This window comes from Colias croceus, chromosome 22 (assembly GCF_905220415.1).
Source record: "Colias croceus chromosome 22, ilColCroc2.1".
Lineage (NCBI taxonomy): Eukaryota > Metazoa > Arthropoda > Insecta > Lepidoptera > Pieridae > Colias > Colias croceus.
This window is the reverse complement of record NC_059558.1, coordinates 1,520,619-1,547,808: the sequence shown is the minus strand read 5'-3', so window position 1 is coordinate 1,547,808 and position 27,190 is coordinate 1,520,619. Positions and strand designations below refer to the sequence as shown.

The 27,190-nt window shown below is 33.9% G+C and overlaps 3 protein-coding genes across 3 annotated transcripts in view; 1 reads left to right on the top strand and 2 right to left on the bottom strand.

The window, feature by feature from the left end:
• The window catches only part of LOC123701635 (mediator of RNA polymerase II transcription subunit 15-like), a 34,349-nt gene extending 29,157 nt beyond the window's left edge, over nt 1-5,192 (bottom strand). The window contains exons 1-2 of the mRNA XM_045649120.1: nt 4,860-5,192; nt 4,516-4,593 (exon numbers count right to left, since the gene is read on the bottom strand). Of these exons, the coding sequence (XP_045505076.1) occupies nt 4,516-4,593; nt 4,860-4,949 (168 nt within the window). The 5' untranslated portion in view covers nt 4,950-5,192. The remainder of the gene's footprint in view (nt 1-4,515; nt 4,594-4,859) is intronic.
• An 825-nt stretch (nt 5,193-6,017) lies between these two features.
• LOC123701641 (biogenesis of lysosome-related organelles complex 1 subunit 6-like) lies at nt 6,018-9,183 on the top strand. Its single transcript, XM_045649126.1, has 5 exons — nt 6,018-6,199; nt 6,282-6,410; nt 6,795-6,882; nt 8,602-8,688; nt 9,042-9,183. The coding sequence occupies exons 1-5, from the start codon at nt 6,183-6,185 to the stop codon at nt 9,114-9,116; spliced, it is 396 nt and encodes a 131-aa protein (XP_045505082.1). The 5' UTR covers nt 6,018-6,182; the 3' UTR covers nt 9,117-9,183.
• A 2,808-nt stretch (nt 9,184-11,991) lies between these two features.
• LOC123701640 (uncharacterized peptidase C1-like protein F26E4.3) overlaps nt 11,992-27,190 on the bottom strand; it is a 51,930-nt gene continuing 36,731 nt past the window's right edge. Inside the window, exons 5-9 of the mRNA XM_045649125.1 lie at nt 20,304-20,484; nt 17,339-17,473; nt 16,809-17,002; nt 13,283-13,422; nt 11,992-13,007 (exon numbers count right to left, since the gene is read on the bottom strand). Coding sequence (XP_045505081.1) covers nt 12,870-13,007; nt 13,283-13,422; nt 16,809-17,002; nt 17,339-17,473; nt 20,304-20,484 — 788 coding nt within the window. The 3' untranslated portion in view covers nt 11,992-12,869. The remainder of the gene's footprint in view (nt 13,008-13,282; nt 13,423-16,808; nt 17,003-17,338; nt 17,474-20,303; nt 20,485-27,190) is intronic.

The window sequence follows — 27,190 nt, the reverse complement described above, 5'->3', positions numbered from 1 at the left end:
TTAGTATCAAATAATAATCTAAATTAAATGTAGATTAACAGTTTGAGCACACCATTATAGAATATGTACCTAAGTATTAAATTACGTTAGTTTACATAGTAACTTTACTAAAAACACGATGACTATCTTTCGCGCTCGATACCACAAACTAAGCATGTTTGTGGTAGGTACGTGGCCCGCGTCACTTGACCCCCATCTGGATCCATGATGATGATTCCATCCTGAAGATGATTCTGAAGATGATTCTGAAGATGATTCTGAAGATGATCCAGGATGATTCCATCCTGAAGATGATTTCTTTTGCCTGGAAGAAATCACCGTCGCCTAACAAATATAATGTGTTTTCTTATAAAACCGTTACATAATTTATTTTATCTACTTAAATAATGAAAATGATATATTTATAAAATATAAAACATATTATTTAAAATGATTAAAAATAAATAAATGAAGCAACTACGATTCAAAGAAAACATCTTTTTCAGTGTGAAAATGCTCTAAGCAATCCGGGATGATGAACTGTATATCATGTACCTACTCTGATCCCAGTACGGTCGGTACGTCGATAGCCATAACGATAAATATCATAATCAGATAACCGCAAAGTCAAAATAAAAACATTACTTGTAAAGTTGTGAGTGCAAAATTTACGTTTCATTTGGCAATAACATATTTTTCGGTACTAAAACGTAGTAGTTTGATATGTGGTTGGCTGCCCCTCCTCTCCTTCCTGAAAAATATCCTCCAAAATTTCCCGAGATACTTCCAATGATTGAACCATTGGACGTTGGACATTAACTTCAGTCAAAAATTGACGAAGCGGATGATTACTAATTTCCACTTAATCCTCGCTGCTACTGTCTTTATCATCAAATCATCAATTTTCAAGTGGTGTAGTAAAAATATCAGCAGAAATCGTCTTCCAAAGGCGATATAGTTTTATTAGCATTGAATAAAAAAATCAAAAGTTAACTGTAAATCTATAAAAAAAGCTACTTACAAATAAAATTTTATCAAAAACTTCTGTTCCCAATGCACCTCAAAATAATAAAAGAATCATTCATTTCATTTCATTTCAATAAATACCTGTAAGTAACAACTTACCTTTTGTGGGAACGCATGATGGTGAAAATTCACAAAACACGAAGATTGCATTTGATATTTTTGGTTTTATGGCATTCAATTGCTTTATAAATATCACTACATAGTATAAAAAAAGTCGCTTTCTGTGTCCCTATGTCCCTATGTCCCTTTGTATGCTTAAATCTTTAAAACTTCGCAACAGATTTTGATGCGGTTTTTTTAATAGATAGACTGATTCAAGAGGAAGGTTTTAGTACATAATTTATTAGGTTTTAGACAAAGCGGACGAAGCCGCGGGCGGTAAGCTAGTAAATTTATAAAACACGAAGATTTTAAAAATTGTAACTAATGAACACAACAATATATTATTATACTCTTTGGAACACAATCATTAGATTAACTGTAGATAATGGTGTCTATTTTTACTTAAAATAATAAACATCTAAGTAGGTACCCTCACTTTAAAAAAAATGTAGTTTATTATTTACACGAAATATATCTTATAGGGAACGGAAGATATGGGTTAAAGAGTTAAATAAATAAATAACATAATTATATTTAAATTATTAATTTTTAACATTGTGTTCAGTAGTGTTAACATGTAAATTGATTTGATTTTTACGAAATCTCATAGATGGCGCTGTTACAAAATTAACATTATACAACTTACATTCTTTAAGCTATGTTTCTCTTCCCAAGTTACTTAAATGGCATAATTTTTATAGTGTCAATCTAGATATTGTCAAACAACATTTATATATGCGTCATTTGATTATTAATTTCCAATAGTTAACGTGTAAATTAACATTTAATAGATGGCGCTGTTTCTAATTTGTCTTTATACTACTAAATTCATTAAACTGTTTCTCTGCCCAAATTACGTAAATGACATAGTTTTTATTTTGTAAAGCTAGATAATAGCATGGCTTACTCGAAACCAACATTTAAACATGAGTCTTTAGATTGTACGCTGTCGTAATACACGGAATACGTAAGAAAAATAAAGGTTCACAGCTCCTCCCCCGTAGGTGATAGCTTGATAATATGTAGCCTATAGCCTCACCCGACCTGTTAGTAATATTCATGCAAAATTTGAAGTCAATCTATGCAGTACTTTTCGAGATTAGCTCGGACAAACATACAGACAAACAGACAAACAGACAAACAGACAAACAGACAAACAGACAAAAATTCTAAAAACTATGTTTTTGGCTTCTATATCGATTATAGATCACGGCCCAGGTATTCTTTTAAAAAAATATTCAATGTACAGTTTTGACTTTCCTACGATTTTATTATATGTATAGATGTATAACAAACTTTTTATAAAAGACTACTTTTATATAAAGTTTGTAGTAGTAAAGATAGTACTATGTATAGAGTCTTCTAAGAAATGCGATAAGTCAAAGCTTCATTTGGACAAACAAACATACAATTGAATTAATTAGCTGCATATAACATTACATCACTGTCATTGTCTCTGCTTATAATAACCCATTACATCTAAATAAGGCGATGTAAGATGAAGTTAATAATTGTTTTATCTATATTCTATACTAATATTATAAAGCTGAAGAGTTTGTTTCTTTGTTTATTTGAACGCGCTAATCTCAGGAACTGAGGGTCCGATTTGAAAAAATCTTTCGGTGCTAGATAGCCCATTTATCGAGGAAGTCTGTCTATATATCATCTCTCTAAGACCAACAGGAGCGGAGCCACGCGGGCGCAGCTAGTAAAGTATAATAACAGCCTAAATTTTCATTTAAGACAATAATATCACATGGACAAACAAGGTAAAGCTGAACTTTCTGGGCTTACTATGTTAAGTTTAGATGAACTAGAGAAAGTTATTATTATTATTCCATTATATTTACTTCACTAATGATATTTCAACTTTCTGTGTTTAAGGATGTGTGTAATTCACATCATTGCTAGACTTTGAATAATATGTACAATATTTTTTCAATGAGCTATTAATATTTTTTTAATGAATTGTATAGTGGAGTAAAAATAATTATTTTTTAACATTTTTGTTAAAGCACAAGAGAGTTTCTTATGGAGAGAAAACATGAAAAAGGGCAGAACAATTTCTGCCGGAGAAGCTTTTATTTTGTAAATTTTAATGCGGTGATAATTATGCATGTATAAAATTATTATTTATGTGGTACTTCTTTATGCATGTATCAAATTATTATTTACTAGCTTTCCACCCGCGGCTTCACCCGCGCAGTCAAAGAAAAACCCGCATAGTAAAAAGTAGCCTATGTCTTTTCTCGGGTATCAAAATATCTCTATACAAAATTTCATGCAAATTGGTTCAGTAGTTAAGGCGTGATAACAGACAGGCAGACAGAGTTACTTTCGCATTTATAATATTAGTATGGATGTGGTATTTCTTTATATGCATGTATCAAATTATTATTTATGTGGTATTTCTTTATAAGATTGTTTTTTATCAATGCATAAAGGTAATTTTTATGAGACATTTTTTTGCCTTATTGGAGCTCGTAAAACTTATTTATATTTTTATTAAAACAAAATGAGGCCATATTTTCTGCTGTTTTAGTAATCTATTGCCTATATTGAACAAATGTACGACACTAATTTGTCATGGCCTACATCAACAATAATCTTATTATAAAAGTGATTATGAGGCACATATAATGCTTTATGATATAGAGCATTTTATAAAATATTTTTTATAATAAAGTGTGCAAAGATAGTATATATATAATACTAGCAGTCCGGCCTGGCTTCGCCCGTGGTACATATTTACGGTTTCTCTCCATAAGAACCATCCTTGTACTTCAAGGAATATCATAAAAAAAAATATCATAAAATTACTATCAAAATCAGTAAACCTGTTTACACGTGATGCCGTGACCAATGTAAATAGGGATTCATTTTTATATTTTTAATATATAATATTGTCAAAATAAATAAATACATATTCATTGAATGCAGACTTAGAATCCATTGTTGTAAGGAATACCATAATTATACTTATTTGATAAAATAAATGTTTTTTCATTTCATTTCATTTTCACTTATTTGATTATTTTTTAATGTTAGTTCTATTAAAAATTATTATGTATACTGCAAAAGTATGGCAATGAAAGTAGATCAAAACATCTATATACAGCAAAAACATAAACACCAAAAATTGTTATTTCTTATAAGAAACCTCTTTCTTATAAGAAATCGAATATGAAATTAGTACAAGAAGCCATACAACTCAAATCATAATTTTATCATCACTATAAAAACAAATCTGTACACTTATCATATTTATTTATAAAATTAGTATAAAAACAAATAGGTAATCATTTTTATCTGATTACCGTAAATTATGCAAATGAAAATTTCACACATTATGAGGTTTAGTGCTAAAAAAATGAGTATTTACATGGGGTCAAGCGAAGATAAACTAACCTGTTTGTCTGGATCCTGGTCTGAGTGCTCTGAGTCACTACCCTGGGAGTCATAATCAGACTCCTGAGGTACACCTTCCTGAAAATGGTTGGCTACTTTTAACAACTGCATTTCACACCACTGGCTTTAACACCTACGTCGATGAACTTAATTAGGTGGTATTAGCTATCTAAAAATTCTAAACACAGTAGCGAATGTGCGGTGAGAGGTTTCTGACCTCAATATAGCGAAAAGTAATGGGCATACCGACACGCGAATGCGCGGGAGAAAGTACGCGGCCGCAATACTTTTAGCGCCAAAACGAAAGTTCAATGCATAAATTGCAAGACGTGTTTCCAACTCACGTTTCCTGAATTGTTTTGTTCGATATCTTGCGATGCATCCGAGTAATCGCAAGAATCGTCCTGTTCTTGCCTTCTTGCCACGGACGTCATTTCGGCGCCCTCCGGTTGAACTTGTAGGACTTCCAGATTGATATTTTATTTCACAGTTTATTATGCAAACGTTTATCGTCAATTAATAAGATTGATTCTTCCTTACGATCCCCACCTGGGTCAACGGAAAATGAAAGAACGTCAAATAATGAAATAAACAAGAAATCTAGCGGCCATAAATGTTCAGTTTCATTTCACAGATTATTATGATAATTCAATAGTTTGGTTAACGCATCATTGACATTTCATGAAGGAATAGCCTTTTCAGCGATAAAATAATTTGCTGGAAAATAAATAAAATTTAAGACAATTAATAGGTATTTGAAACCATATTGATTGAAATTATTTTACTAAAATAAAGAAAATTATAACAGAACCTAAATGAATGTGTCCGAGTTGTAAAATTCAATGCATAGATAAAAAAAACCTACATGACATTTTGTCACCAATTTTCAAATGTTGCCCGAATATCGTCTTAGTCACTAGTTTAAAGGTATTATGGTCTTTCCTTTCTGGAAACCTAATAACATAATTAATAATACGAAGATCCTTTTCAATATGTGTAAAAGATATAAATTATTTAGAAATGTATGAAGAGAGAATCGTCTTTCCATCACCAAAAATATGAGCATTTAAAATTCTATTGTTATCTTAACAAGTGTTACGAACAAAATAATGTTCAATTTAGCGTGTTTTATTGTATTCTTTTTTTAATGGTACAAACCACGCACAACGTGTATTAATTTTATGTATTTCTAATACATATTGGCTAATGTTTATAATATTAGCATCTTGCTTATAACGTGTGCAAATTTAATTTTGATTTTTTTTCTTGTTAGCATAATAAACAAACAATATCTGCTTTAATTTCATAAAAGTTAACAACGTTGAATATAAGACTGAGTACTTTTCAATTGGTAATTTTTAAAATATTAGTGAGCAACACTTTAACTCTACGTCAATTCTACGACTGAAGGACTTGTATCCATGGTTATGAATAAATTGTTGAAAAAAAAAATTAAACGTCAATTACTCAATTATTCTACTGTCATCTGTCGTTGTGTTCTGTCAATAAAATCACAAATTTCAAATCAAATGTCAAATGTGATAATTTATTGAAATGTTGAAATTATTGAAAAAATACACAAATAAATAAATCAAAATACCTTTTATAATTATCTTTGCGTAGATTACTTGTATTTATATTAATTACCCTTATATAAACATTCAATAATGTCCTCTACCGACAGGTAACTATTATTTATTTCTCCGTATATTCTGTATTGAAAATTTAGGTTAATTGAACGTTAATTAAACATTTTCTTATTCTAGCGCTGTTGAAACTACTGTTAATCCTGAAAATGTGGAAGACTTAAAAACTGTTCAGTTGCTAGCTAAAGGAATGCTTGAGTTATATGAACCACCTTTGGTTACTATCAAAACGCATTTAAAAGAACTAACGTAAGTATATTACTGAAAATAAATCTGTAATTAGCATTTATTGCATTTCTTATTTTATAATCTCTATATGAAATACTAGCTGAACCGCGCGGTTTCACCCCCGTGGCTCCACTCCTGTTGGTAGTAGTGTGATGGTATATACCCTATAGCCTTCCTCCATAATTAATGAGCTATCTAACATCGAAAGAATTTTTCAAAATTCTTCGCTCGCTCTTGAAAAATGAAATGCCACATACTGATTTTTGTTTGAAGACCAAGCAGTTGCTATAACCTAAGTTTAAGATAAGGGTCAAAATCCCACATCAGAATAGCTTTATTTTAAATCTTGCATTTTTTAATTAAAAAAAAGATAGGAATTTAATATATTGGATACTTAATTTTCAGAGAAAAGCAAGATGCAGTACACAATATGTTACTATCGGAGAGACGGCGGCTCGAAGACTTACAGAATGATGCAACACTTGATGCATTGGTAATTTATATTTTATCTAGTACTAGCTTACCGCCACGGCTTTGTCTGTTTTGTCTAAAACCTAATAAATTATATACCATCCTATTGAATCACTCTATCTTTAAAAAAAAAAAACGCATCAAAATCCGTTGCGTAGTTTTAAAGATTTAAGCATACAAATGGAAATAGGGACGCAGAAAGTTCCATTTTTTATACTAGTGATAGTGACTAACCAGACAGACCTCAGACCTTATGCTTTCTATGCCCAAATTGTCAAACCTGTGAGATTTATAATTTATATGGCCGTTATGTTCTCGCATTTGCGTCATTTTTGGCGAGTTTTTCTTTAATAAGATCTTTCTCCTGACAAAAACGAACACAACAAAATAAGAATTATCGAAATTGGTCCTGCCAAACAGCCATGATGCTGTGACTAAGAAAAATAAGGATACATTTTTATATTTATCTAGTACTAGCTTCCCGCCCGCGGCTTCGCCCGCTTTGTCTAAAACCTAATGAATCACATCAAAATCCAGTGCGTAGTTTTGTACTATGTAGTGATAACATTAACTAATTCTGTTGATAGAAAAGATTACATTTATCAAGAAAAAATAATAAGTTTTTCACTACTTATAATGAGTGATATATCTAGGTCATTATAAGATTATTAAAGGTGGACTTCCGAGCACCGCGGCTCCGGCGTCACTAACGCAGCGACAGTGACGCGGCGACAGAGCGATAGTATTATACAGTACGGAAATGTATGATGGAACGTTCGAGCGCAGCGTCACTGTCGCAGCGACAGTGACGCCGCGTCAGTGTCGCGCGGCCGTAGCGGCCGTGCTATGCTCGCGCAAGCACTGTCGCGTGGCAGGCTGCAAAAGCACGTTGTTTTTAGGTTATTATCGAGTTATTTTCGAAAGAATATCTAAAAAATGGACGTTAGTAACATATTTACGCACATTACATGCAATTTTGTACGATTTAAGTGAAACGGGCTACAAAAACCAGCCTAAAAAGGATTCTATATTATTTATTTCTATATATCTATATTATTTATTCTATCTATATGATTCTAATAATATTTTTTTAATTTTTCGGTTCATTCCTACTGTACCGCACAACCGTCAGGTATGGACTAATAACTGTGACTGACGCCGGAGTCGCGCTGCTCGGAAGCCAATCTGCGTCTAAGCCGCTGCGACAGTGACGCAGCGGCTTAGACGCTGCGGCCGTTGCGATAGAGCCGCGCTGGTCGGAAGTCCACCTTAACACTGTTAGTTTGCAATGTATCTACAGTATAAAAGTGAAGTCCCGTGTCCCCGTAGTGGGGTAAGGGGCAGATGCATTATAATATATACATCTGTTTCACTGATCGATTTTCTTTATGGACAAGTATGTGATCAGCCTTCTGTGTCCTACCAGACCGAGACATTTTTTTTTATTCGTCTCCACCGGGAATCGAACCCAGGACCCCTCGGTTCTACGCTCACGCGTCAACCACTGTACCAAGGAGGCGGTCCAGTACATATACAATGTGTTAATTGTAAATGCAAAGGTTTGAACTAATGAAAATAGTGTGTTGAATTTTAATTGGTTTTTCAGTTTACAATTTTTAAAAAGTTTGTAATCTCACAATATATTGAAAACCTACCAGTCTTCTTAATCTAATGGTGACATCTATGGAATAAAAGTCATTCGTCAATTATCTATATTTAATGGATTTTTATTTTATTTCAGCTAGCTGATGTAGCGACGAGTAAGGAGAAACTGAATTCAATATCGAATTCAATGATTAGTTTGCACAAGAGGGTCCAAGCATTACAGGTATGCTGTTACTTATAGATACATAAAAAATCAGGTTTTATTTTAAGATTTACGCCTTTTGGTTTTCAGCAGACCAGCTCAGTAGTATATTGTATTAGCAACATATATTTAGTAATTTTCATGACACTAATTATAAAAATGACTAAAAAGTATAATTATTGTGAGTTAGATGACCTAGAAATTGATATTATAATTTTGAAAGAGATTTCTTACTGGTTCTTCTCTGTAGAAACTACTTTACAGTGGAAAATATTATACCCGATTGAAAGCACTTCTTAAGTCTATTTGAATAAATAAATGTTTGATTTTAAGCTAATAAGTGTGTTGAAATAGTATTCATTTAATTGTTTCAGACAAGAGCGGTAAATGTGGAGAAAATTGCTAAAAGTAGAGCAGCAAATAACAGTCAACCGAAAAGCGGCAGTTAGCAACATACTTTGGTATAATTTGTTGGTTTCCATGCATAATAAATAGTAGGTAATAAATAATAAAGTAATGTGTATAAAAAATGTGTGCGTGTACTAGTGTACACACGTAAGAAGTGAAACTTCTTTATGACCTTATTTTTAAAAAAATAATTTACTATACTGATGCAACTTTACAGAAATACGTCGAATCACGCGTGGTAGGGATAAGAAAAAGATGGCGCGTAACGGAAAAATGTCACGCGTAACGAAAAAATGTTACACTAAATTTTTTTCCAACCCCGATAAAGAAGTTTCACTTCAAAAATATGCTATATGGTAAGCTAGTAATATAGATGTCGCCGTCATTTGATTGAATGACTAGCGCCTTCATTGAATGTCGTCATTCAATGTAGGCGTTCTGACGGAGCCCCGCTTCTATTTCTATGTAATTAAAAAAACACGAACCTCACCAAACCGAACCTCTTATCAAAACCAACGACTATACTAACTTGACGAGTTGTCCTTTAGTCATTCAATTAAATGCCGTCATTCCATGAAGGCGCTAGTCATTCAATCATATAACTGATTCAACAAGATGACAGCGACACCGACATTGAATCTAAAAGTATAAATAAAATGTTGTGTCTATTCAAAATTCGGACACCAGTTTAAATTTGAAGTTACTTTGTATTCTTCCATATAAAGTAGATGCTAGTCTATACATATTATAATAAATCTGTAGAAGGGTCAATTCTGTACATTGAAAATATTAAAAAAATAAATACCAGGGGGTGTTACTGGATCGATACCAAACCCAAATATGTGATAAAAAAAATTTTTATCTGTCTGTCTGTATGTGAAGGCATCACGTGAAAACTAACGGTTCGATTTCGATGAGACTTGGTATAATTATACCTTATTATCCTGGGCGTAAAATAGGATACTTTTTATCCTGGAAAAATACGTAGAAAAAAATAAATCTTAATTTTTCAGTTTTATCCATAGACGTTGTTCTGTAGAACCGCGAACACACGTTGGCGTTGCGTATAGGCCTAGCCGTATTTGGGTCCAATAGATATTTATAAGATGTCATTGTCAGAGTTACTCAAAATGGAGAAATAAACCATCCACGTGAAGACCGACATCCGCGCGGACGGAGTCGCGGGCGGAAGCTAGTATATAATAAATAAATGTATGCAGGATAAAATATTTAAAGCTTTTGTGACATTGAAGTGTTGCAAGTCGCAAAATACGCAAATATCACAATTTTGGGTTGATATTTTGTCTCTAGTACATATTTTATTAATTTTGTTACATGTATTATGAGCTAAATTATATGAAAAAACCTAAATCAATAATCAAAGTATCTTATTGTCCCTTTTTATATATCGGCTAATTATTTTTAATATAGGTCTATATGAAATATGAATTGAGATGCAACCATTGCAAACGGATATAAAATAGCATAATAAGATTTACTTGTCCAAAGAATATTCTTACTCAATATTGAAAGAAGTTACTCGAAAATAAAAGTTAAATTGTAGCCTTTTCCTCTTTATAAATAATATGAAATACTAATTTTCCATAAGACTGATTTGTACTACACTTTCAATAATAAAAAAAGGCGTTAAAACTCACAAATTTATATTTTTGTTTTTATTCAAATTATTAAGAATTTATTAATATCCCATTTAACTTTATTCAAACACTATGGAAGTCCAATTATGCGTGAAATGTCATTTTGACAGTTCATATTTAAAAATTAATGTGTTCAAATATACTCTGTGAAATGAAATTAATTGATGTCTCATAATAATTATTATAATTTTAAACGAAGTTAGTTACATACATTATTTTCTTACATCATCAAAATGGTTCATCACTTTAAATTAAATATGTTAAAGGGATGTAGGACATAGGTGTGTGAAAATAAAAACATAAAAAATATTTTCAATATTTTATTTGCTAAGTAGTAAAATAAATACATTACCAATTTTCTTAAATCTAACAACAATAAGTGATAATAAGATAATGTGCATTCCATTACATTTAGAATGTAACAAAATATTTATTGTCTAAATTATTAAGTAAATGAGATAAAATGTTACTTAAATCTATTTATTACGGTACATTGTCACTAAGACTAGTTATTATTAAGAATTAAGGCGATTCAAACCAAAGTAAGGGCTGCTACACACTAGATTTTAGTTTATAATAAAGGGCAGCCCTAAATGCAATAAAACTTTGTTTGAAAAACCTTAACCTCAATTATAATAAGATGGCAGTTAATGTTGTTGATAAATAAACTGTTTGATTACATGTGTTTTTTATTTTCCCATCTTGTTTCAATATGTCAAATTAAAAGTGACATATATTGCTTCCATTGCTCAACCATTTAAGTATGTCGTTGCCAGTTGTTAAAATATTTTTAGTATTTTCATATAGAATAGTCATTATAAAGGACTTGCATTTGATATTCTATTGACAGAATCTAATTTATAACGGTATTATTAATAATATATTGAAAAAATGACTGGTGTCGTACCATGAGTAGCTTATTAAAAACTACATTTACATAGCTTGTGAAAAAACGAAAATGCGCAGTAAGAGCTAGCGCGCAAGAGCAACTTTTGTCTCCGCAACTATTTAGTCTCTCCCATCAACTCCATGGGCTAGTAAGAAAGTGCGCGCACGTAGCGACGCAACATCCTTTAGAGTTGATGGGAGAGACAAAATAGTTGCGGAGACAAAAGTTGCTCTTGCGCGCTAGCTGTAATGATACAGCAATAATGATGTTATTTAAATTCCAAAACATTGTAAATTCTTCACGTGAAATAATCTGTTTACACATAGATAACATTCCATGCAAGTGATTTAATGTAACAAATATTTATGAGATAACTGGAAAATTTAAAAATATTTTACTCATTATAAACTACGTAAGTAACTTGATCTAAACGTATACATTTTTTAATTTAGACAAATTTGTCGGACATAAACTAGCTTAACATACATTCGCTTTTAATATCTCCGCTTACATTAAAAACATGGTTTTTTAAGTGCATTTTTCTTTGCGTTGACTATTTAAAAAATTAAATAATGTTTCGACCACACGGTGCAAACTGCCAAAAAATTTATCCCCTTCTAAAAATCTCGCATCTAACACAAATTACAAATGATATTTATTTTAATAATTGTTCGACTGTCTTTTTTCTCACTTGATTAATTACCAACTTGAATTTTTTTTAATTGATACCGTGTGGACGCAACATACACATTCATACAAAATAGGCACTCAGATTTTTTATATTTAAAGCCATATTATCTAATCTAAATATACTATAGTGGGCAGTAAGAAGACAAGGCAGTGTGACTACTATTATTTCTAGACACTGGTGTAGAATAACAATACAATATTTATAGGCACTAGCTTATATCATTACAAATTATTGTTTTGGATTGCATTTTATTTACCACCTAACCATGTAAAATGCAAGTATTTATTCGATAAATACATTGATCGTCCTTATTTCTATCGTTCGCATTTATTTCAAAACCCAAATCATATAAAATTTCAACATTACCAGTAGTAACAATTTCGAATACAAAAGCTACACAGAACCAGAATCTAATACAGTACAACCTAACCTAAAATATCACAACGCGAACCAGATCTCACCCGAAGTTTCTCGTACTGTTCAACAGTATCAGTCCCCTGGCTGTTTTCACGGCCTTGGTAATGACGCACAGGGGACTGATGAGGTGGGTCCTCTGTTATTTCCTCTGGTTCGCCTCGGTGACGTCACTGAGGACGGTTACAACGAAGGACTCGATGCCGGACTCGTTGTTGCCACGGGCAATGCGGAAGTAACCATTTTCACCCCACTCTGTGCCCCAGCTGTTTGCTACGGTCTGTAAAAAATATTTAGTTCAATTTTTGCACAATAGGTAACTAAACCAGCTTCAAAGTAACATCATCGTATAATTAATTATACTAAATTCGTTTTAACAAGTTTACACCAATCTCAATATTATATTTACCTTATTTGAATAATTCATCAGGATTAGGTACCTCACCCTTGAAGAGATCGTTCACAAGCGATTAACTCTCCTTATATACTTTGCCTCTACTCTACAACGTATATAATCGGTATAAATAATATTTAAAAAAAATTCTAGAAACTTACCCAATACTTATCGCCACGCTCCTCACCCCATCCCACGATCCTCACGCTGTGGCGTCCCTGAAGCATGCTGTCACCGTGCCGGCTGCGACGGTAGATACCGTCGCGGTAATGGAAGAAATCTTGGTACACTGTCATCACCGCTGTGGATAAAGAATTAATTAATTTATAATTAATGTGACTACGTGTATGTGAGTAGTACTCTCTCTCGGCACTCTAGTAAGTTAGTAAGTATGGAGAAAGATAAGATCTGAATCTTGAAAGGGATCTCGAAGATCTGAGATTGAATCAGAAACAATCATAGGTTTTGATCCTAAAGTAAAATAAAGGGACAGAACAAAGATATCAGTAGAATTATTAAATTTCTTAAATATAGGCTTGAAAGTTTCCGGTAAGTATATAATTACCTATGTTTAGTAATGTTGCAAGCATTACTAAAATATTAATTAGGTATAGGTACCTATTGTTTAAGACACAACAGGTAGATTGGTATAATAATATAATTTAAATCCTTTAAAAGTCGTCATGTATTATTAGATAAAATTTTCTCCTTTTAGTAATTATAGATATCTTTTAGGATAATTACTTAATCTTATTAACTTGGCCGAAGATAATATTATATGCGTGAAATGTCACCTTGACAGTTGAAAAGTCAACAAGAAACTTACAAGAAACAAGCTTTAAGGGCCGATTTTTCAATGCCCAGATAAACAGTCTAATAACTACCCCTCGAATAGATTTATTCAATTGCTTATCTAACTCATAACGGCTCGCCTATTTTTCAATCGTGATTTATTTGATGAATAACTATCTGACAAAATATTTCCATATTGGCAGCTCTGCTCTTGAAGTGGCGAAACAAAGATATTAAATTAGTCAGGTTAGAGCGGGATAGAGTCAACTTGCAATATGTCAAAAACCGTCATTAGGACTCACGTCAGGAGTGCATTTTAAGTTTATCTTGTGTTCTATGATTGTTGATTATTGTTTTGATTCGAGTAAAGAGTTTTGATTAAATTTGTGTTTAAATTTATATATTTTACGATGGAAACGACATAAAGGCAGCGTTTGGCAAATTTTCAATGGCATGGTCATCAATACTACCAAAAACATCAATTTCAATATGATTTTAGTTGATAATAATTATATAGAAAGAGACTTAATTGTGTGCTTAATTGTTAATAATTCTATGCTCTATGTTATTACATACGAAAATATCCCAAATTTGACGCGTCAGTTGTCAAATCAAACGCCTATTCGTCGAATAGCGCGCTATCTGGCCGTTGGAGCGGCAAGTAGATTTATTCATCAAATAACGTAGTTATTCGATAGATAAGTCCTATTCGTCTATTGAAAAATTGAATATTTTGTTAACTGAAGAATAAAGTCTATCTAGCTGTTTATCTGGGCATTGAAAAATCGGCCCTAAATGTACTTATAAAATGCAGCATGTTAATACAATAACGTATTTTTTATCTTTTAATCAGTACCCACTCAATTAAAATAAAAGATCGCATATCACACAAACATAATTAGAGCAAATACAAAACTATTTGATGTGCGATAAAAACAAAATCGTTTAATATCAATTAATCATCTTATCTTTTGAAGGATACAGGAGTCATTGAGATTCTTTGAATAGTTGGAATTATTTCCTCGTTTATTGAAGTCACCGAACGTTCGTTAATTACTATTTTAATTGTTATCGTCTCCAATCTAATCTAACGTCAAAACTTGAGTACCTACTTCATATTTAGATGTTGATTGAAAAAAAAAAATTGATACCTATATGATATATCTGATTGATAAATTAATAGTTTTGGAGCAAGTTAATATTTATGTTTGAATGTTTGTCATTACATAACATTACAATTAGGTATTTTCCTGTAAAATTTTTTGAAGTTACTGTTTTGCACAGTCACAGATAGATATTTTAAATATTGTGCCTTTTATGGGAATATGTTTTCTATATGTGAAAACACGTAAACGAGATTATACGCCAACTTTGGAGAAAATTTGGAAGGACAAAACAAAAAGCAGAATTTTGGAGATGGGCATAATTTTTATCGCGACAGTAAAACTTGACAGGAAAGTGGCTAGAAAATTCATATCCAAAATAGGCTTTTACATAACTACGTCATTAAATATCTTAATTTGCCTACACCTTTCCCACTAATTTATTATTCGTCATTTAATTTATAACTGAACATAAAAACTTGAGTACCTTAAATAAAATAAACACATGTTCTTCTCAAAAGGGTTTGTGTGGGAGCTAAAAGTATGTTTATGTCAATACTACACAATACTTACATAAATATCTATAAAATATTTGATTGTGTTATTAATTTATGCGTCATTTTACATTTATATCCAAAGAATTTGAATAAACGAACCGTGTAGGTGTTTTTGGTACCTTGCTAATTTATACTAAAAGTAGTTACCTACTACGTTAGGACCTTTAAGTAAAATTGATTTTTAATCAAATTTTAACTTAAAATTGTTTTTGTTCCTTGTAACAGCTTTTTCTGTTGTAGTCGGTTCGTAGTCTTTGTGTGTAACATAATTTTCGACCGATTTTATTACAAAAAAAAAAAATCAATCCAGGAATTTTTAAATTTTTGCGAAACATACGTACAATGATGACGTAATTTGCTATATACATAATAAACATGTAAATAAATCAATACACAAGTCAAATATATGCAGCAGATATTTTCATAAACAGGCATAATTAAAATTATCTGCATACGCCTGAAAGTCAAAGCCATTTGGATATTTAAGCAAACAAGATCTATTCATCTCTTATCTCTCAAGAACACCATGATTAAAGCAACAAGTATTTGCTATTAACGGGACCTTTTTGATAAAAATATTGGACAAGGTCGCGATAAAATAGTTGCTTCATGACTTTCCCATTTCTGTTGTTTACCGCGGACGCTCCAAAAAAATGAAAACATCATGAATTGGAAATTGTTATTTTATAGGTACCTATTACGTAGTTTGGCAATATTTTGGACAAAATTTTCCATGGTAAGTTCGCGCACATAGTGCACATAGTAGGTTATTGCTACCATTTATTTTTAATCTGTTTAGTAGAAAGTTAAAGAAAATATCATTCTAATAACTAGTGCCCCATTAAAAACTATCATTCAGTTGTTGCTACAAAATATGTCACATTAGGTGCCGTTGTTGCTACAAATCATGTCAAAGTGACACACATCCTAATGCCTCCTCCACACTACTCGCGAAGTTCCTCGGCGAAGTACTCGACCGAAGTTGACTGAAGTCCGCGGTGCTACACTACACACTCGTTCAACTTCGCGAGGAGCGCATACGTTCATATTCAGAACGAACTTCAGGTAACTCGGGCGCAAAAACCGACAACAAACGGAAGTTGGCCAAGGCGAGGTAAAGTTGGACGAAGTAAGCCGATGTGCCTCTCTACATTATTCTATTCGTCTAACCTCGTTCAACTTCGCGAGTAATGTGGAGGAGGCATAAAAGAACTAACTACATCACCATAACTTACCTTGTACTGGTCCAGATTCCATAATATCATACATAATATCAGCTTCAGTGTTAAGACGGCCGGGAGGGCCGACCTTATAGCGTGACGTGCGAGGCGCGCGCGGTCGGCACCCGTCGGTTATCAATGTGCCCTTGGGCTTGAAGGGGCAGCGGGTTACTGCCGCTTTGTAGGGGAAGCAGTTTTCGTCTACTAGCCTGTGGGGGGTTAAGTAGTAAATAGGTAAAAAAAAAACAATTTTTTGTTCACGGTAGAGCAAGAAAAAAGGAGGTGTTAAAAGTAACGATCAACATTGGATTGGCTTTTCGAAATTTCTGTTTAGTCTGAATACGGATATAAGGAAAGGAATTACGAATTTTCTTCTCGTTTTCCCTGAATAGTATCGTATTCTGCATAAATAAAAAAATTAACGATACATGAAGTCATCCAATAAATAAAGTACCTAAAGAGTATCTGGCCAATTTAACAAATTTTTGAACAGTTAATTTTTCATATTGACAAAACAAGACAATCCATTATAACTATTAACATACCCGTGTCCTCTCGCGAAGTTCCACGCAACATCAATATGGCCGCCAGCGCAGCCCTGTTGCTGACGAATGTTACAAGACAGCAACGTCTGAGGACTGAGCACCATGTTCTCAGCGCCGTTCGATTGGATCGCGAATCTGTGGATTTAATATTTGATAAAGTAAAATATATTTTCTGTTACAGTTAAATATTGTATCTGTGCAAAATTAAATTTGGCGCCTTCCATCTAACATTTTTGTGTCTTTTCCCTGTCTACTCTGTGGAACAGTAAAGTAACAGTAGGTTCAAAAGTAACCTTATCAAAAGTGTCAATATTGCAATGATGCGATCTAGTATTCTGTCATTCTCTATTCTTCCGATCTTCTCAGAAATAATACCAATTTATTTGTAAAATCTGTGCTTCGCGGTTTCACCCGCATTCTGTTGGTCTTAGCGTGATGCTAAATAGCCTTCCTCGATAAATGGGCTATCTAACACCGAAAGAATTTTTAAAATCGGACCAGTATTTCCTGAGATTAGCGCGTTCAAACTCACAGACTCTTCAGCTTTATAATATGTATTAGTATATTAGTATTGATTGACATTACTCTAATAAGTTCAAGTAGATACTAAGCAGTAAAATGCAGTTCCAGTACACTTTTTAAATACGAATGTAACTACTGGTTATTCGTTCGAAGGTTCAAGATGTTTTTATTATCTTTTAAAGACAAGTTTCATATTTCAATAGCAGGCTTATCAGTTATCATACAGTAAACTAAACACCATAATATGATATATCTACTTTGGTATTTGGTTACTAAACGCTGCTGTAATTGAAACATATATAATATAAACGCTGTCGCAAATTGAAACATAAGTAGGTATCTAATATAGTGGAGTATACTTTTTTAATTTTTATGTTTATGTACGCCGAACAGTATTAAGTAACCGTTTGTAATTTAAGAAGTGTTTTGAGTGTTATAAAACCGGAAGATAATAAACACAATTGTTATTATTATTGCATTAAAATTATACACACTTTTCTTTATTATAAAGCTCTAGCTTTCCGCCCACGGCTTCGCCCGCGTTTTCAGAGAAAACCCCGCATAGTTCCCGTTCCCGTGGGATTTCCGGGATAAAACCTATCCTATGTGTTAATCCAAGTTACCCTCTATATGTGTGCTTAATTTCAGTGTAATCGGTTCAGTAGTATTTGCGTGAAAGAGTAACAAACACACACACATCCTAACAAACTAGCATTTAAAATATTAAAGTAGGATAGGATTAAATTATATTATATATTAAGTAGGAAGTAGGATATGTATGTGAATATTATTATGTGAACCACAAGTGAAATTATAACTTGTCTAAGATAAATAAGCATTAACTTTGGCCACTGTCCATCAAAAAGTTAACGTTTTACGCATATCATTTAGGTACTAAGAAAGTAAGAAATGCTTTCAAATAAATTAAAAAGTATAAACAGACTAACTGTCTGTCATAACAATACGAGAAACAATGAATAACGTCTAAGCAAAAATTAGTGCAATTATTTACAATTTTAAACAAGTTCTCCACAAAGAAAAATTCCACTTTCCAAGCAGCCAAAAATAAACCATATGCACTGGTCTTGAGATTTATTTTTGCAAATTCGGAAAGGAGGCTTCCTAAGGGCTCTGAGGTATTTTTAACTCGAGTGCTCTCACTCAATCTCGTGTTACTGGGCTAGGGCTGCCACAACTTAATTATAACGATGAACAAATAGTTCAAAAACCCCGCACATTTATTTGAAACTGAACCCTTTCTTTTCCTTTTTAATAAAATTAAAAAAACTAGTCTTAGATTTATGATAATACCTACAAGTCACAAAATTTAATACTTTTAAAATTCGTCATTGTATTTTCGGTTAACTGCAGCGAATTTGAAGTAAGATTTGTTAAATACATAATTAACTTATGTTAAATAGCCGAGTACATAGTAGGGTATATTGAGAGAGTATATATAATTTTTTTAAAAGCCTTAATCTAACACAAATCTAGAGAAAAACTACTCGTTAACAACCCTACAGTCAGACCGAATGCCTTCATTGTTCCAAGACATACCGGATTCGAATTCGTTACAGCTTAGTTTATTAATAACATGCACTTGTAATACTGACCAATGCTTTATTGAATTCTTTGGTTCTATTCATAAATCTGAACCTTTTGAATTGCATGAAGTTAAACCTTTTAAACTCGATCGATGAGATTGATAGAAGATGGACAGGCAGTTATTTCGCTTTTTTTACTAATTAGGTACCTACTATTTTAAATAATTAATTATGATTGACAAGCTAATTTATATGATACTAGGTTTCCGCCCGCGACTTCGCCCGCGCAGTCAAAGAAAAACCCGCATAGTTCCCGTTCCCGTGAGATTTCGGGGATTTCGCCATTTTCCCGGGGTAAAAAGTAGCCTATATCCTTTCTAGGGTATCAAAATATCTCCATACCAAGTTTCATGAAAATTGGTTCAGTATTTTAGGCGTGATTGAGTAACAGACAGACAGACAGAGTTACTTTCGCATTTATAATATTAGTATGGATAAGTAATAATTTTGTAAGTAACATTGATAATTTAATTGGACCCATTGTTTTATATACAATTATAAAATTATAAAATTTGCATGCTGTTTTTTAATGACGGCTAAACATGTTGTAATTAGTACCTACTTTAAGTAAAAATGTAACATGTAAAAATACCATGTTTAACGTAAATAAAGAATTATGAATTATGTATTTTTATTATATTATCTATATACACCATACGCACTTTTAATTTACAGCAAATTTCAGTGATTTCATTAAGAAGCTCTATTTTTTCAATATGTTCTTTAATCTGTTATTGTTATCGTCATTACTTATGCAAAATCTAATGCCATTAATGTTATTCGATGACAATCTTCTGTGGGAGTATGGTCAAACAATGGTCTAATTTTAAGTTATTTACCTGTCAGAAGCAACTCCAGCAATAGAAACAGCCCAATCCGAACCACACCAGCCCTGGTCTACAATGGGCGAGATGAAGTTGGGCCAGCGTCGACGAGCATCGAAGTTTTCAGGGTAGGGAATGTTCTTGTCGTATCGGATCGCACCCATACGTTTTGTCTCTGGACTAAGTGGGAATGTACCTGTGAACAATATTTAGATTCAAATTATTTATTGTACAAAGATTTAGAAGGGCTTAAGATTTTGGATGGGTAGAAATGGGAAAAATGGAAAAGGTATTGTTAAGGTTGGAATGATGGTCTATAAGGTCCTTTTGTTTATGAAAATATATACTACTGCAGCTTCACCCATGTTGGTAATGAATTCACATGAAAACAATTATGTTAAAAAATGTTTTACCGGTAAAAAGTAACCTGTATGACTTACTAACCTCTTAACTATCTGCAGACACGAATCATACCTAATAGTCTAAGATCCGGCTGCAGGATTAGTGCGTTCATCGGTTTTTTGCTGAAAACCGAATTTTTATGTATATTTATAATTAGGAGAATATATATCGACTAGGTTGCCAGTCAAAATTTGGCCGCAAGCATGTTTAATTAAAATTTTTCTAATCGATTTTTGGGAAAAAAATTCGTTCACTTGTTTTTTTGAATAAAATTTAGTCTACATCACGGCAAATGATATAAAGATTCAAAAAAATCACGGTTGCCGCTTTTCACCTGGCCGCAACATCTTGGCAGCCTGGTGCAAACAGGTATGATTTCGATTCATTTTTACGTTCTTAACGTACATTTATGAATCATATATCAAATTAAAGCTAATTTTTTTCTATTTATTATCATATATGGTTGCCTAATTAAATCCGGCCGCAAATAAGGGTTGCCGGCTGTTAAAAATTATAAATATTTACGCCTATTAGTACACCGACGCATTCTTTTTATGTATATTTATAATTAGGAGAATATATATCGACTAGGTTGCCAGTCAAAATTTGGCCGCAAGCATGTTTAATTAAAATTTTTCTAATCGATTTTTGGGAAAAAAATTCGTTCACTTGTTTTTTGAATAAAATGAAGTCTACATCACGGCAAATGATATAAAGATTCTAAAAAATCACGGTTGCCGCTTTTCACCTGGCCGCAATATCTTGGCAGCCTGGTGCAAACAGGTATGATTTCGATTCATTTTTACGTTCATAACGTACATTTATGAATCATATATCAAATTAAAGCTAATTTTTTTCTATTTATTATCATATACGGTTGCGGTTCTATTTATTATCAAATCCGGCCGCAAATAAGGGTTGCCGGCTGTTAAAGATGTTGAATATTTAAGGTTGAGTGAAAGAAAATATGTCGTCCTTTTCAAAATGACAAATTTAAAAAGTAATATTGATTTAATATAATTAACAGCCGATCCTCTCTTTTTCTCGTTGTTTCGCTGCCGCACGCGAATGCGTCGGTGTATAATTTTTAACAGCCGACAACCCTTATTTGCGGCCGGATTTAATTAGGCAACCATATATGATAATAAATAGAAAAAAATTAGCTTTAATTTGATATATGATTCATAAATATACGTTATGAACGTAAAAATGAATCGAAATCATACCTGTTTGCACCAGGCTGCCAAGATGTTGCGGCCAGGTGAAAAACGGCAACCGTGATTTTTTTGAATCTTTATATCATTTGCCGTGATGTAGACTACATTTTATTCAAAAAACAAGTGAACGAATTTTTTTCCCAAAAATCGATTAGAAAAATTTTAATTAAACATGCTTGCGGCCAAATTTTGACTGGCAACCTAGTCGATATATATTCTCCTAATTATAAATATACATAAAAATTCGGTTTTCAGCAAAAAACCGATGAACGCACTAATCCTGCAGCCGGATCTCGTACTATAAAGAGCGCTCCGTTGTCAAGTGACAGAAAGACAAACGAACAAAAAAAATTTCATTATCAAAGTAAGTACTGCTTCATATGTAGTTAAATATATTTTAAGGCATGTATCTGGAACCCTAGAATTATGTCATCGCAAAATTTTATTTTCGTAACATAATATATCCCATTTTGCGAACATCGAACAAAGAATAACATGCAAAATATATTCAAAACGGCACAAAAGAAATATGTTAACAATACTTGGAATTCAAGGCATTGTATTTATGTGGAGAGCAAATGAGTTGATCTGATAACGATTCTTGGTGGCACGTATCGAAAATTCTGTTTGATTGACATAAAAACGTTTTTGTAAAAGACAATAAAAATGTTATTATTAAGATGTAATTAAGTATTCTTGTTTTATATGTATGCAGTAGTTACTAACCGAGAGTTTGTAATATTATTCTTGATCAAAATTATTTTAAAAGATAAGTCACCTCTGACTGCTCGGCCTAAAATATTATTTGCAGATATTATACATGTAACTAGTTTTCAACTAAACTTAACTTTAGACAAAGGATAAGGCTGTTATTATTACGCTTTATTACGTAGATACCTATCTAAAACAAAATTTTGGTAAATTATAGATCAGCAAATGTAAGTATCTCGTCTAATTTAAAGCAAAGCACACAATACTCTAAGTCGTACATTAACAAATATTTCCTCAAGTAAAATTACAGATTACTAAATAGTTGACGTAAAAACAATTGTCAAGTGTAACACCAGCTTTATCATACAATCAGCGTGAAAGGTAAGGTCAGAACTAAATCGGTCTAGAATTCTGTATTCTGCACAATGGGGTTCAGCCACATTTGTTAAACGACCTTTATATAACGATCGATCACTACAATGAGGTAATTTCTGAAATGGGATGAAAAATTGCGACATTTCATGGCTGTCTAGTGAAAAGTGATGCATTGGAAATTTGTTTTACAACTATGTCATCTATTTTTTTCATGGACAAATGATAAGTCTATTTTAAAAGATCCAATAATTTGATTATTTAAATATCTGGCTTAGTATAGATAGTATCGCGATGAAAAGGCTTAATAAGATTTCACATGGGGAAAAATCTAACGTAAAAAATATATTTTTTTTATAGGGCGAAATTAAATGCGAAAGAAGCCACGGACGAGAAACAAGCTGAATGAAAACTTTACTCCTGCTCTTTAAATAATTAAAAATGTTATCTGTCACAATAATGACGTAATCAATAGCATATTGTAGAAAAATCTCGATCAAACAAAACAACGCGAATTCCCGACATCTAGATAAAATCGTGTTTTATGATTCCAAAGGATTGACCCACTCTCTTGGTTTCTTTTTGTTATTTAATTAAAGATTTTCTGATAACGAATAAGGCTATTAGTATATAATTAAAAGTTATTTTGATGAAAAAAATATGTGCTAAACTTTATTGTCAGCAATTTTATGTTTAGAGCGATGATTTTTGCTATTCGTTTGATAAGTGATAATTTTGAAAAAATGGAGCTATATTTATAAAACCGCTTCTTTTAGCCTTTACTGTAATTAATGAACCTAGGATCTTACTTATACCCTAAACTTTAACCCCTAAACTAAGAAGTTCATTGACTGTTATATCTCTCTAGATATTTAATTATTTGTACATAGAGAAACTGTTTTGTTATAACCGCATCTTCATTTAACGGTATTTAACCCGTTAAAATTAAAAGGTGAATATGAAGAGGGAAAGTAGAGCATTGTCTAGAAATACAGTGAAAGTACTAGTGATCTAGGCACAGACTTTCATCGGATAAATGCTATTGTGCACGATCCGAGTTACAAAGGTTATGCCGCCCATAGATGTTTATATCAGGAATATCAGGACAGCTAAATTACTGTTGTTTGTTGCAAGTTCTTATTGTACCTAACGGTGCTTGAGGAAATGCAACAACAATAGTAAGCATGTCTTACGTTTTTCTTGTATATTTATAAATCTACAAATATTATAAAGAGGAAAGGTTTGATTTTTTGTTTGTTTGTTTGTTTGTATGAATTGAATAGGCTCCGAAACTACTTGGCAGATTTGAAAAATTCTTTCACCATTCGAAAGCTACATTATCCACGAGTAACATAGGCTAGGTTTTATCCCTGAAATCCCACGGGAACGGGAACTATGCGGGTTTTTCTTTGAAAACGCGGGCGAAGCCGCGGGCGGAAAGCTAGTAAATCTATAAAATCCATCTCATGGCTTAACACGTTCACTGCGGCACAGATATATATCTGTACTTTCCATTACTGCGTTACGGGTCGTTTTAAACCTTGTCCTATACCAGAGATTGTGGCGGCACGAGGCATATTAAACCCCACCGCCCGTAGGCGACCAAAATCGTTTTTTTGGCGCCAAATAAGACAAAGTGTGCGGCTTTTGTCTTGATTATTATTAACAATGAGTTCATTAACCTAAATCTACCGTCGCCCGTGGTTAGATTAGTTAGTTTAGATTCTAGGGGTAAAATAAAATGTGGGATCTGATGTACCCCATACCGCACTGAACAATAGCAGTTTTTCATATAATTTAGTGATGGGAAAAGAAATATCGATTTTATAAAATTGTATTTATTTATCAAACTTATGGATGTTTTTCATTAAAACAGGCCAAACAATAATATTGTTTGCAACCAGTGCATTCTGTGAGAATTTTCTTTACCTTTTTCGGCCTCACGACTTGTTAAGAAGGTGCGGAGTTTTTCGTAACAACCTACACATCTACTCTTCTTTGATCCCTTTAAGTTTAAGAGATGATGTGCCTTGTTTGTTGGCTTGTTGACTTGGGCAAGAGTTAAATTTTGATGAGCCATACACCGATTGCCGGGTGTTTTGGATTTGCCGCTAGTTGATTCAATGAACAAACACACTAATAGTAATCATGATTATCAACCTATTTGAAGAAAGTTACTCAACATGTCACATTCACGTTTCTATTAACGATATTTATTATAACAAGTAGTTAGGATGTTTGAAAATTACCTGTATCCACATTCAAGTCCTTCTTTGTAAAAGCTTCAATAAGTTGTTCCACAAATAGTCTCGAATGCGTTGCACAACACTAACCGCGTGAAGCTAGCTTAGGGTGCGGTACGAGGTGCGCGGTGGTACGAGGTGTTCGCAACCTCGTTCCGCACTGAGTTAGAATTTTTATTTGTTCAGTGCGGCACGAGGTCTAAGAAACCCGGTATTAAGGTCAGTATACCATTGAACTAGGAATCAATAGCACATCTCAGATATATAGACATCACTTTCCTACACTGAACCAGATAGAAGTTATGCCTCTCGCACGACAGAGAAGTTTAAGTTTTTTCCTACCGCTACAACGACGAGACACGGACAGGGTGTTTCAAGCCCTGTTTCGCAGCTAACGTGTTAAGTTGGCTTTCCTCCTCCTTACTAATATGACGGTGCATTAAGACCAAACGAACATAGAGGTGGAGCAAGAGCATTATTTCGTGATCCTTTAGTGTAAATGTAAAGGACGAGCATACTATCAAGGTCAAGCGCAGGCGACAACGGGGCTCCCCACACAGCGACGCCACGTGTATGGAGCGGAGTTTCAACGCTACACGTGGAAGAAGAGGCGCACCGCGGTTTTGACGAGGCGCACCGCGGTTTCGACTATCGCGTTCTACACAGTACGCCACGTGTATTGCGTCTGCACGTGGAGGAGGCGTGGCCTAGGCGGCACATGCAAGACAGCCGCCGCCGCTTTGAGCCGCCGCCGCCGCTTTGTGTCTCGCCGCCGGGCGATGGCTTTGTGGCTCGCCGCATCACTTTGTATCTCGCCGCCAGCAACGCATATAAATAGCGAACATTTTGGAACTAGAGTCAGTTGCAGCAAGTCCTTCTTCCAGACTAGTAGTGAAGAAGTAATAGTGAATAAGTAATAGTGAATATGTAATAGTGATTAAGTATAAATTGTAATAGTGTACATAAGGGTCGATAATATATGTATGTCGAAGGAAGGGTGTTTTCTTGAACACAAACCCCAACAATTATACAGTCCACAACAACGTCTGGTCCTTCGATCGCCAGATAACAACGAGCGCCGGATACTCCAGGAAGAGGAAACGCTGCCCGTGGAAGACCAGATCCTGCCGAAGAGAGGTACGCATCGGCAACGAGTTCACCTTCGAGGGGCGAATATCGGCAAACCGGTAACGTTGGTACTAGCCTGCTGGTGTTTTTGATCGTCACCAGGCGAGTCAGGCACCTACCGACGGGGCCGCGCTGTTGGTACTAGTCCAATGAGGTGAGTCGTAAGGTTTTTTACGGGTAGACTCGGGCCGTCGGGTGACCTTGGTGGTACGCGCCGGGAATCAGGGGTGCTGGTCAGCGGAACGAGTCTGCCAGTATAAGCCTGCGGTGCGTCACCTCTTTAGGCATGGTGGTTACCCGCAGCCAGGGTGAAGCTGCAGAAGTGGAGGACCGGAGCCAGGAGACAGAGCGTGTGCGGCAAGAACGAATGCGGCGGCTGGTGCTGGACCCGCTGGCATCGCCGTCTGACGCACGCTTGACGTCAGCCACAGACACAATGGAGATCCCGCCGCAACCGCGACGGCATTCGCCAGCGAGATCCGCTAGATCGGTGCGGTCGTCGGCGAGTACGGCGCGGCGGATTAAGGCGGCGGAATTAGAAGCGGCAGAGCGACTCGCCGCTATCCAGAGAAAAGAACTACAAATTGAGAAAGAACTAATAAATAAACGCTTACAGTTCGAGGTGTCCGCCATACAGGAAGACGAGGGCCTGCCGGAAGATACCGTCACCGCGACAGAAGAACGAAACAAGGTGGACGAGTGGCTCCAGTCACATCCTGTGCCGAAGGATGACAGACACCAGCGATCCGAACTAAGAAGAGGAAGATCGCCGACGCCGACCAGACGAACAGGAATAGAGCAGCTGGCGGCGTCCCTGGAGAAGATGGCG

Excerpts from the sequence above, each read along its gene's own strand:
- LOC123701641 (XM_045649126.1), top strand. Across the intron at positions 6,883-8,601 it reads ATGCAACACTTGATGCATTG|CTAGCTGATGTAGCGACGAG; the intron begins GTAATTTATATT and ends ATTTTATTTCAG. Across the intron at positions 8,689-9,041 it reads AGAGGGTCCAAGCATTACAG|ACAAGAGCGGTAAATGTGGA; the intron begins GTATGCTGTTAC and ends TAATTGTTTCAG.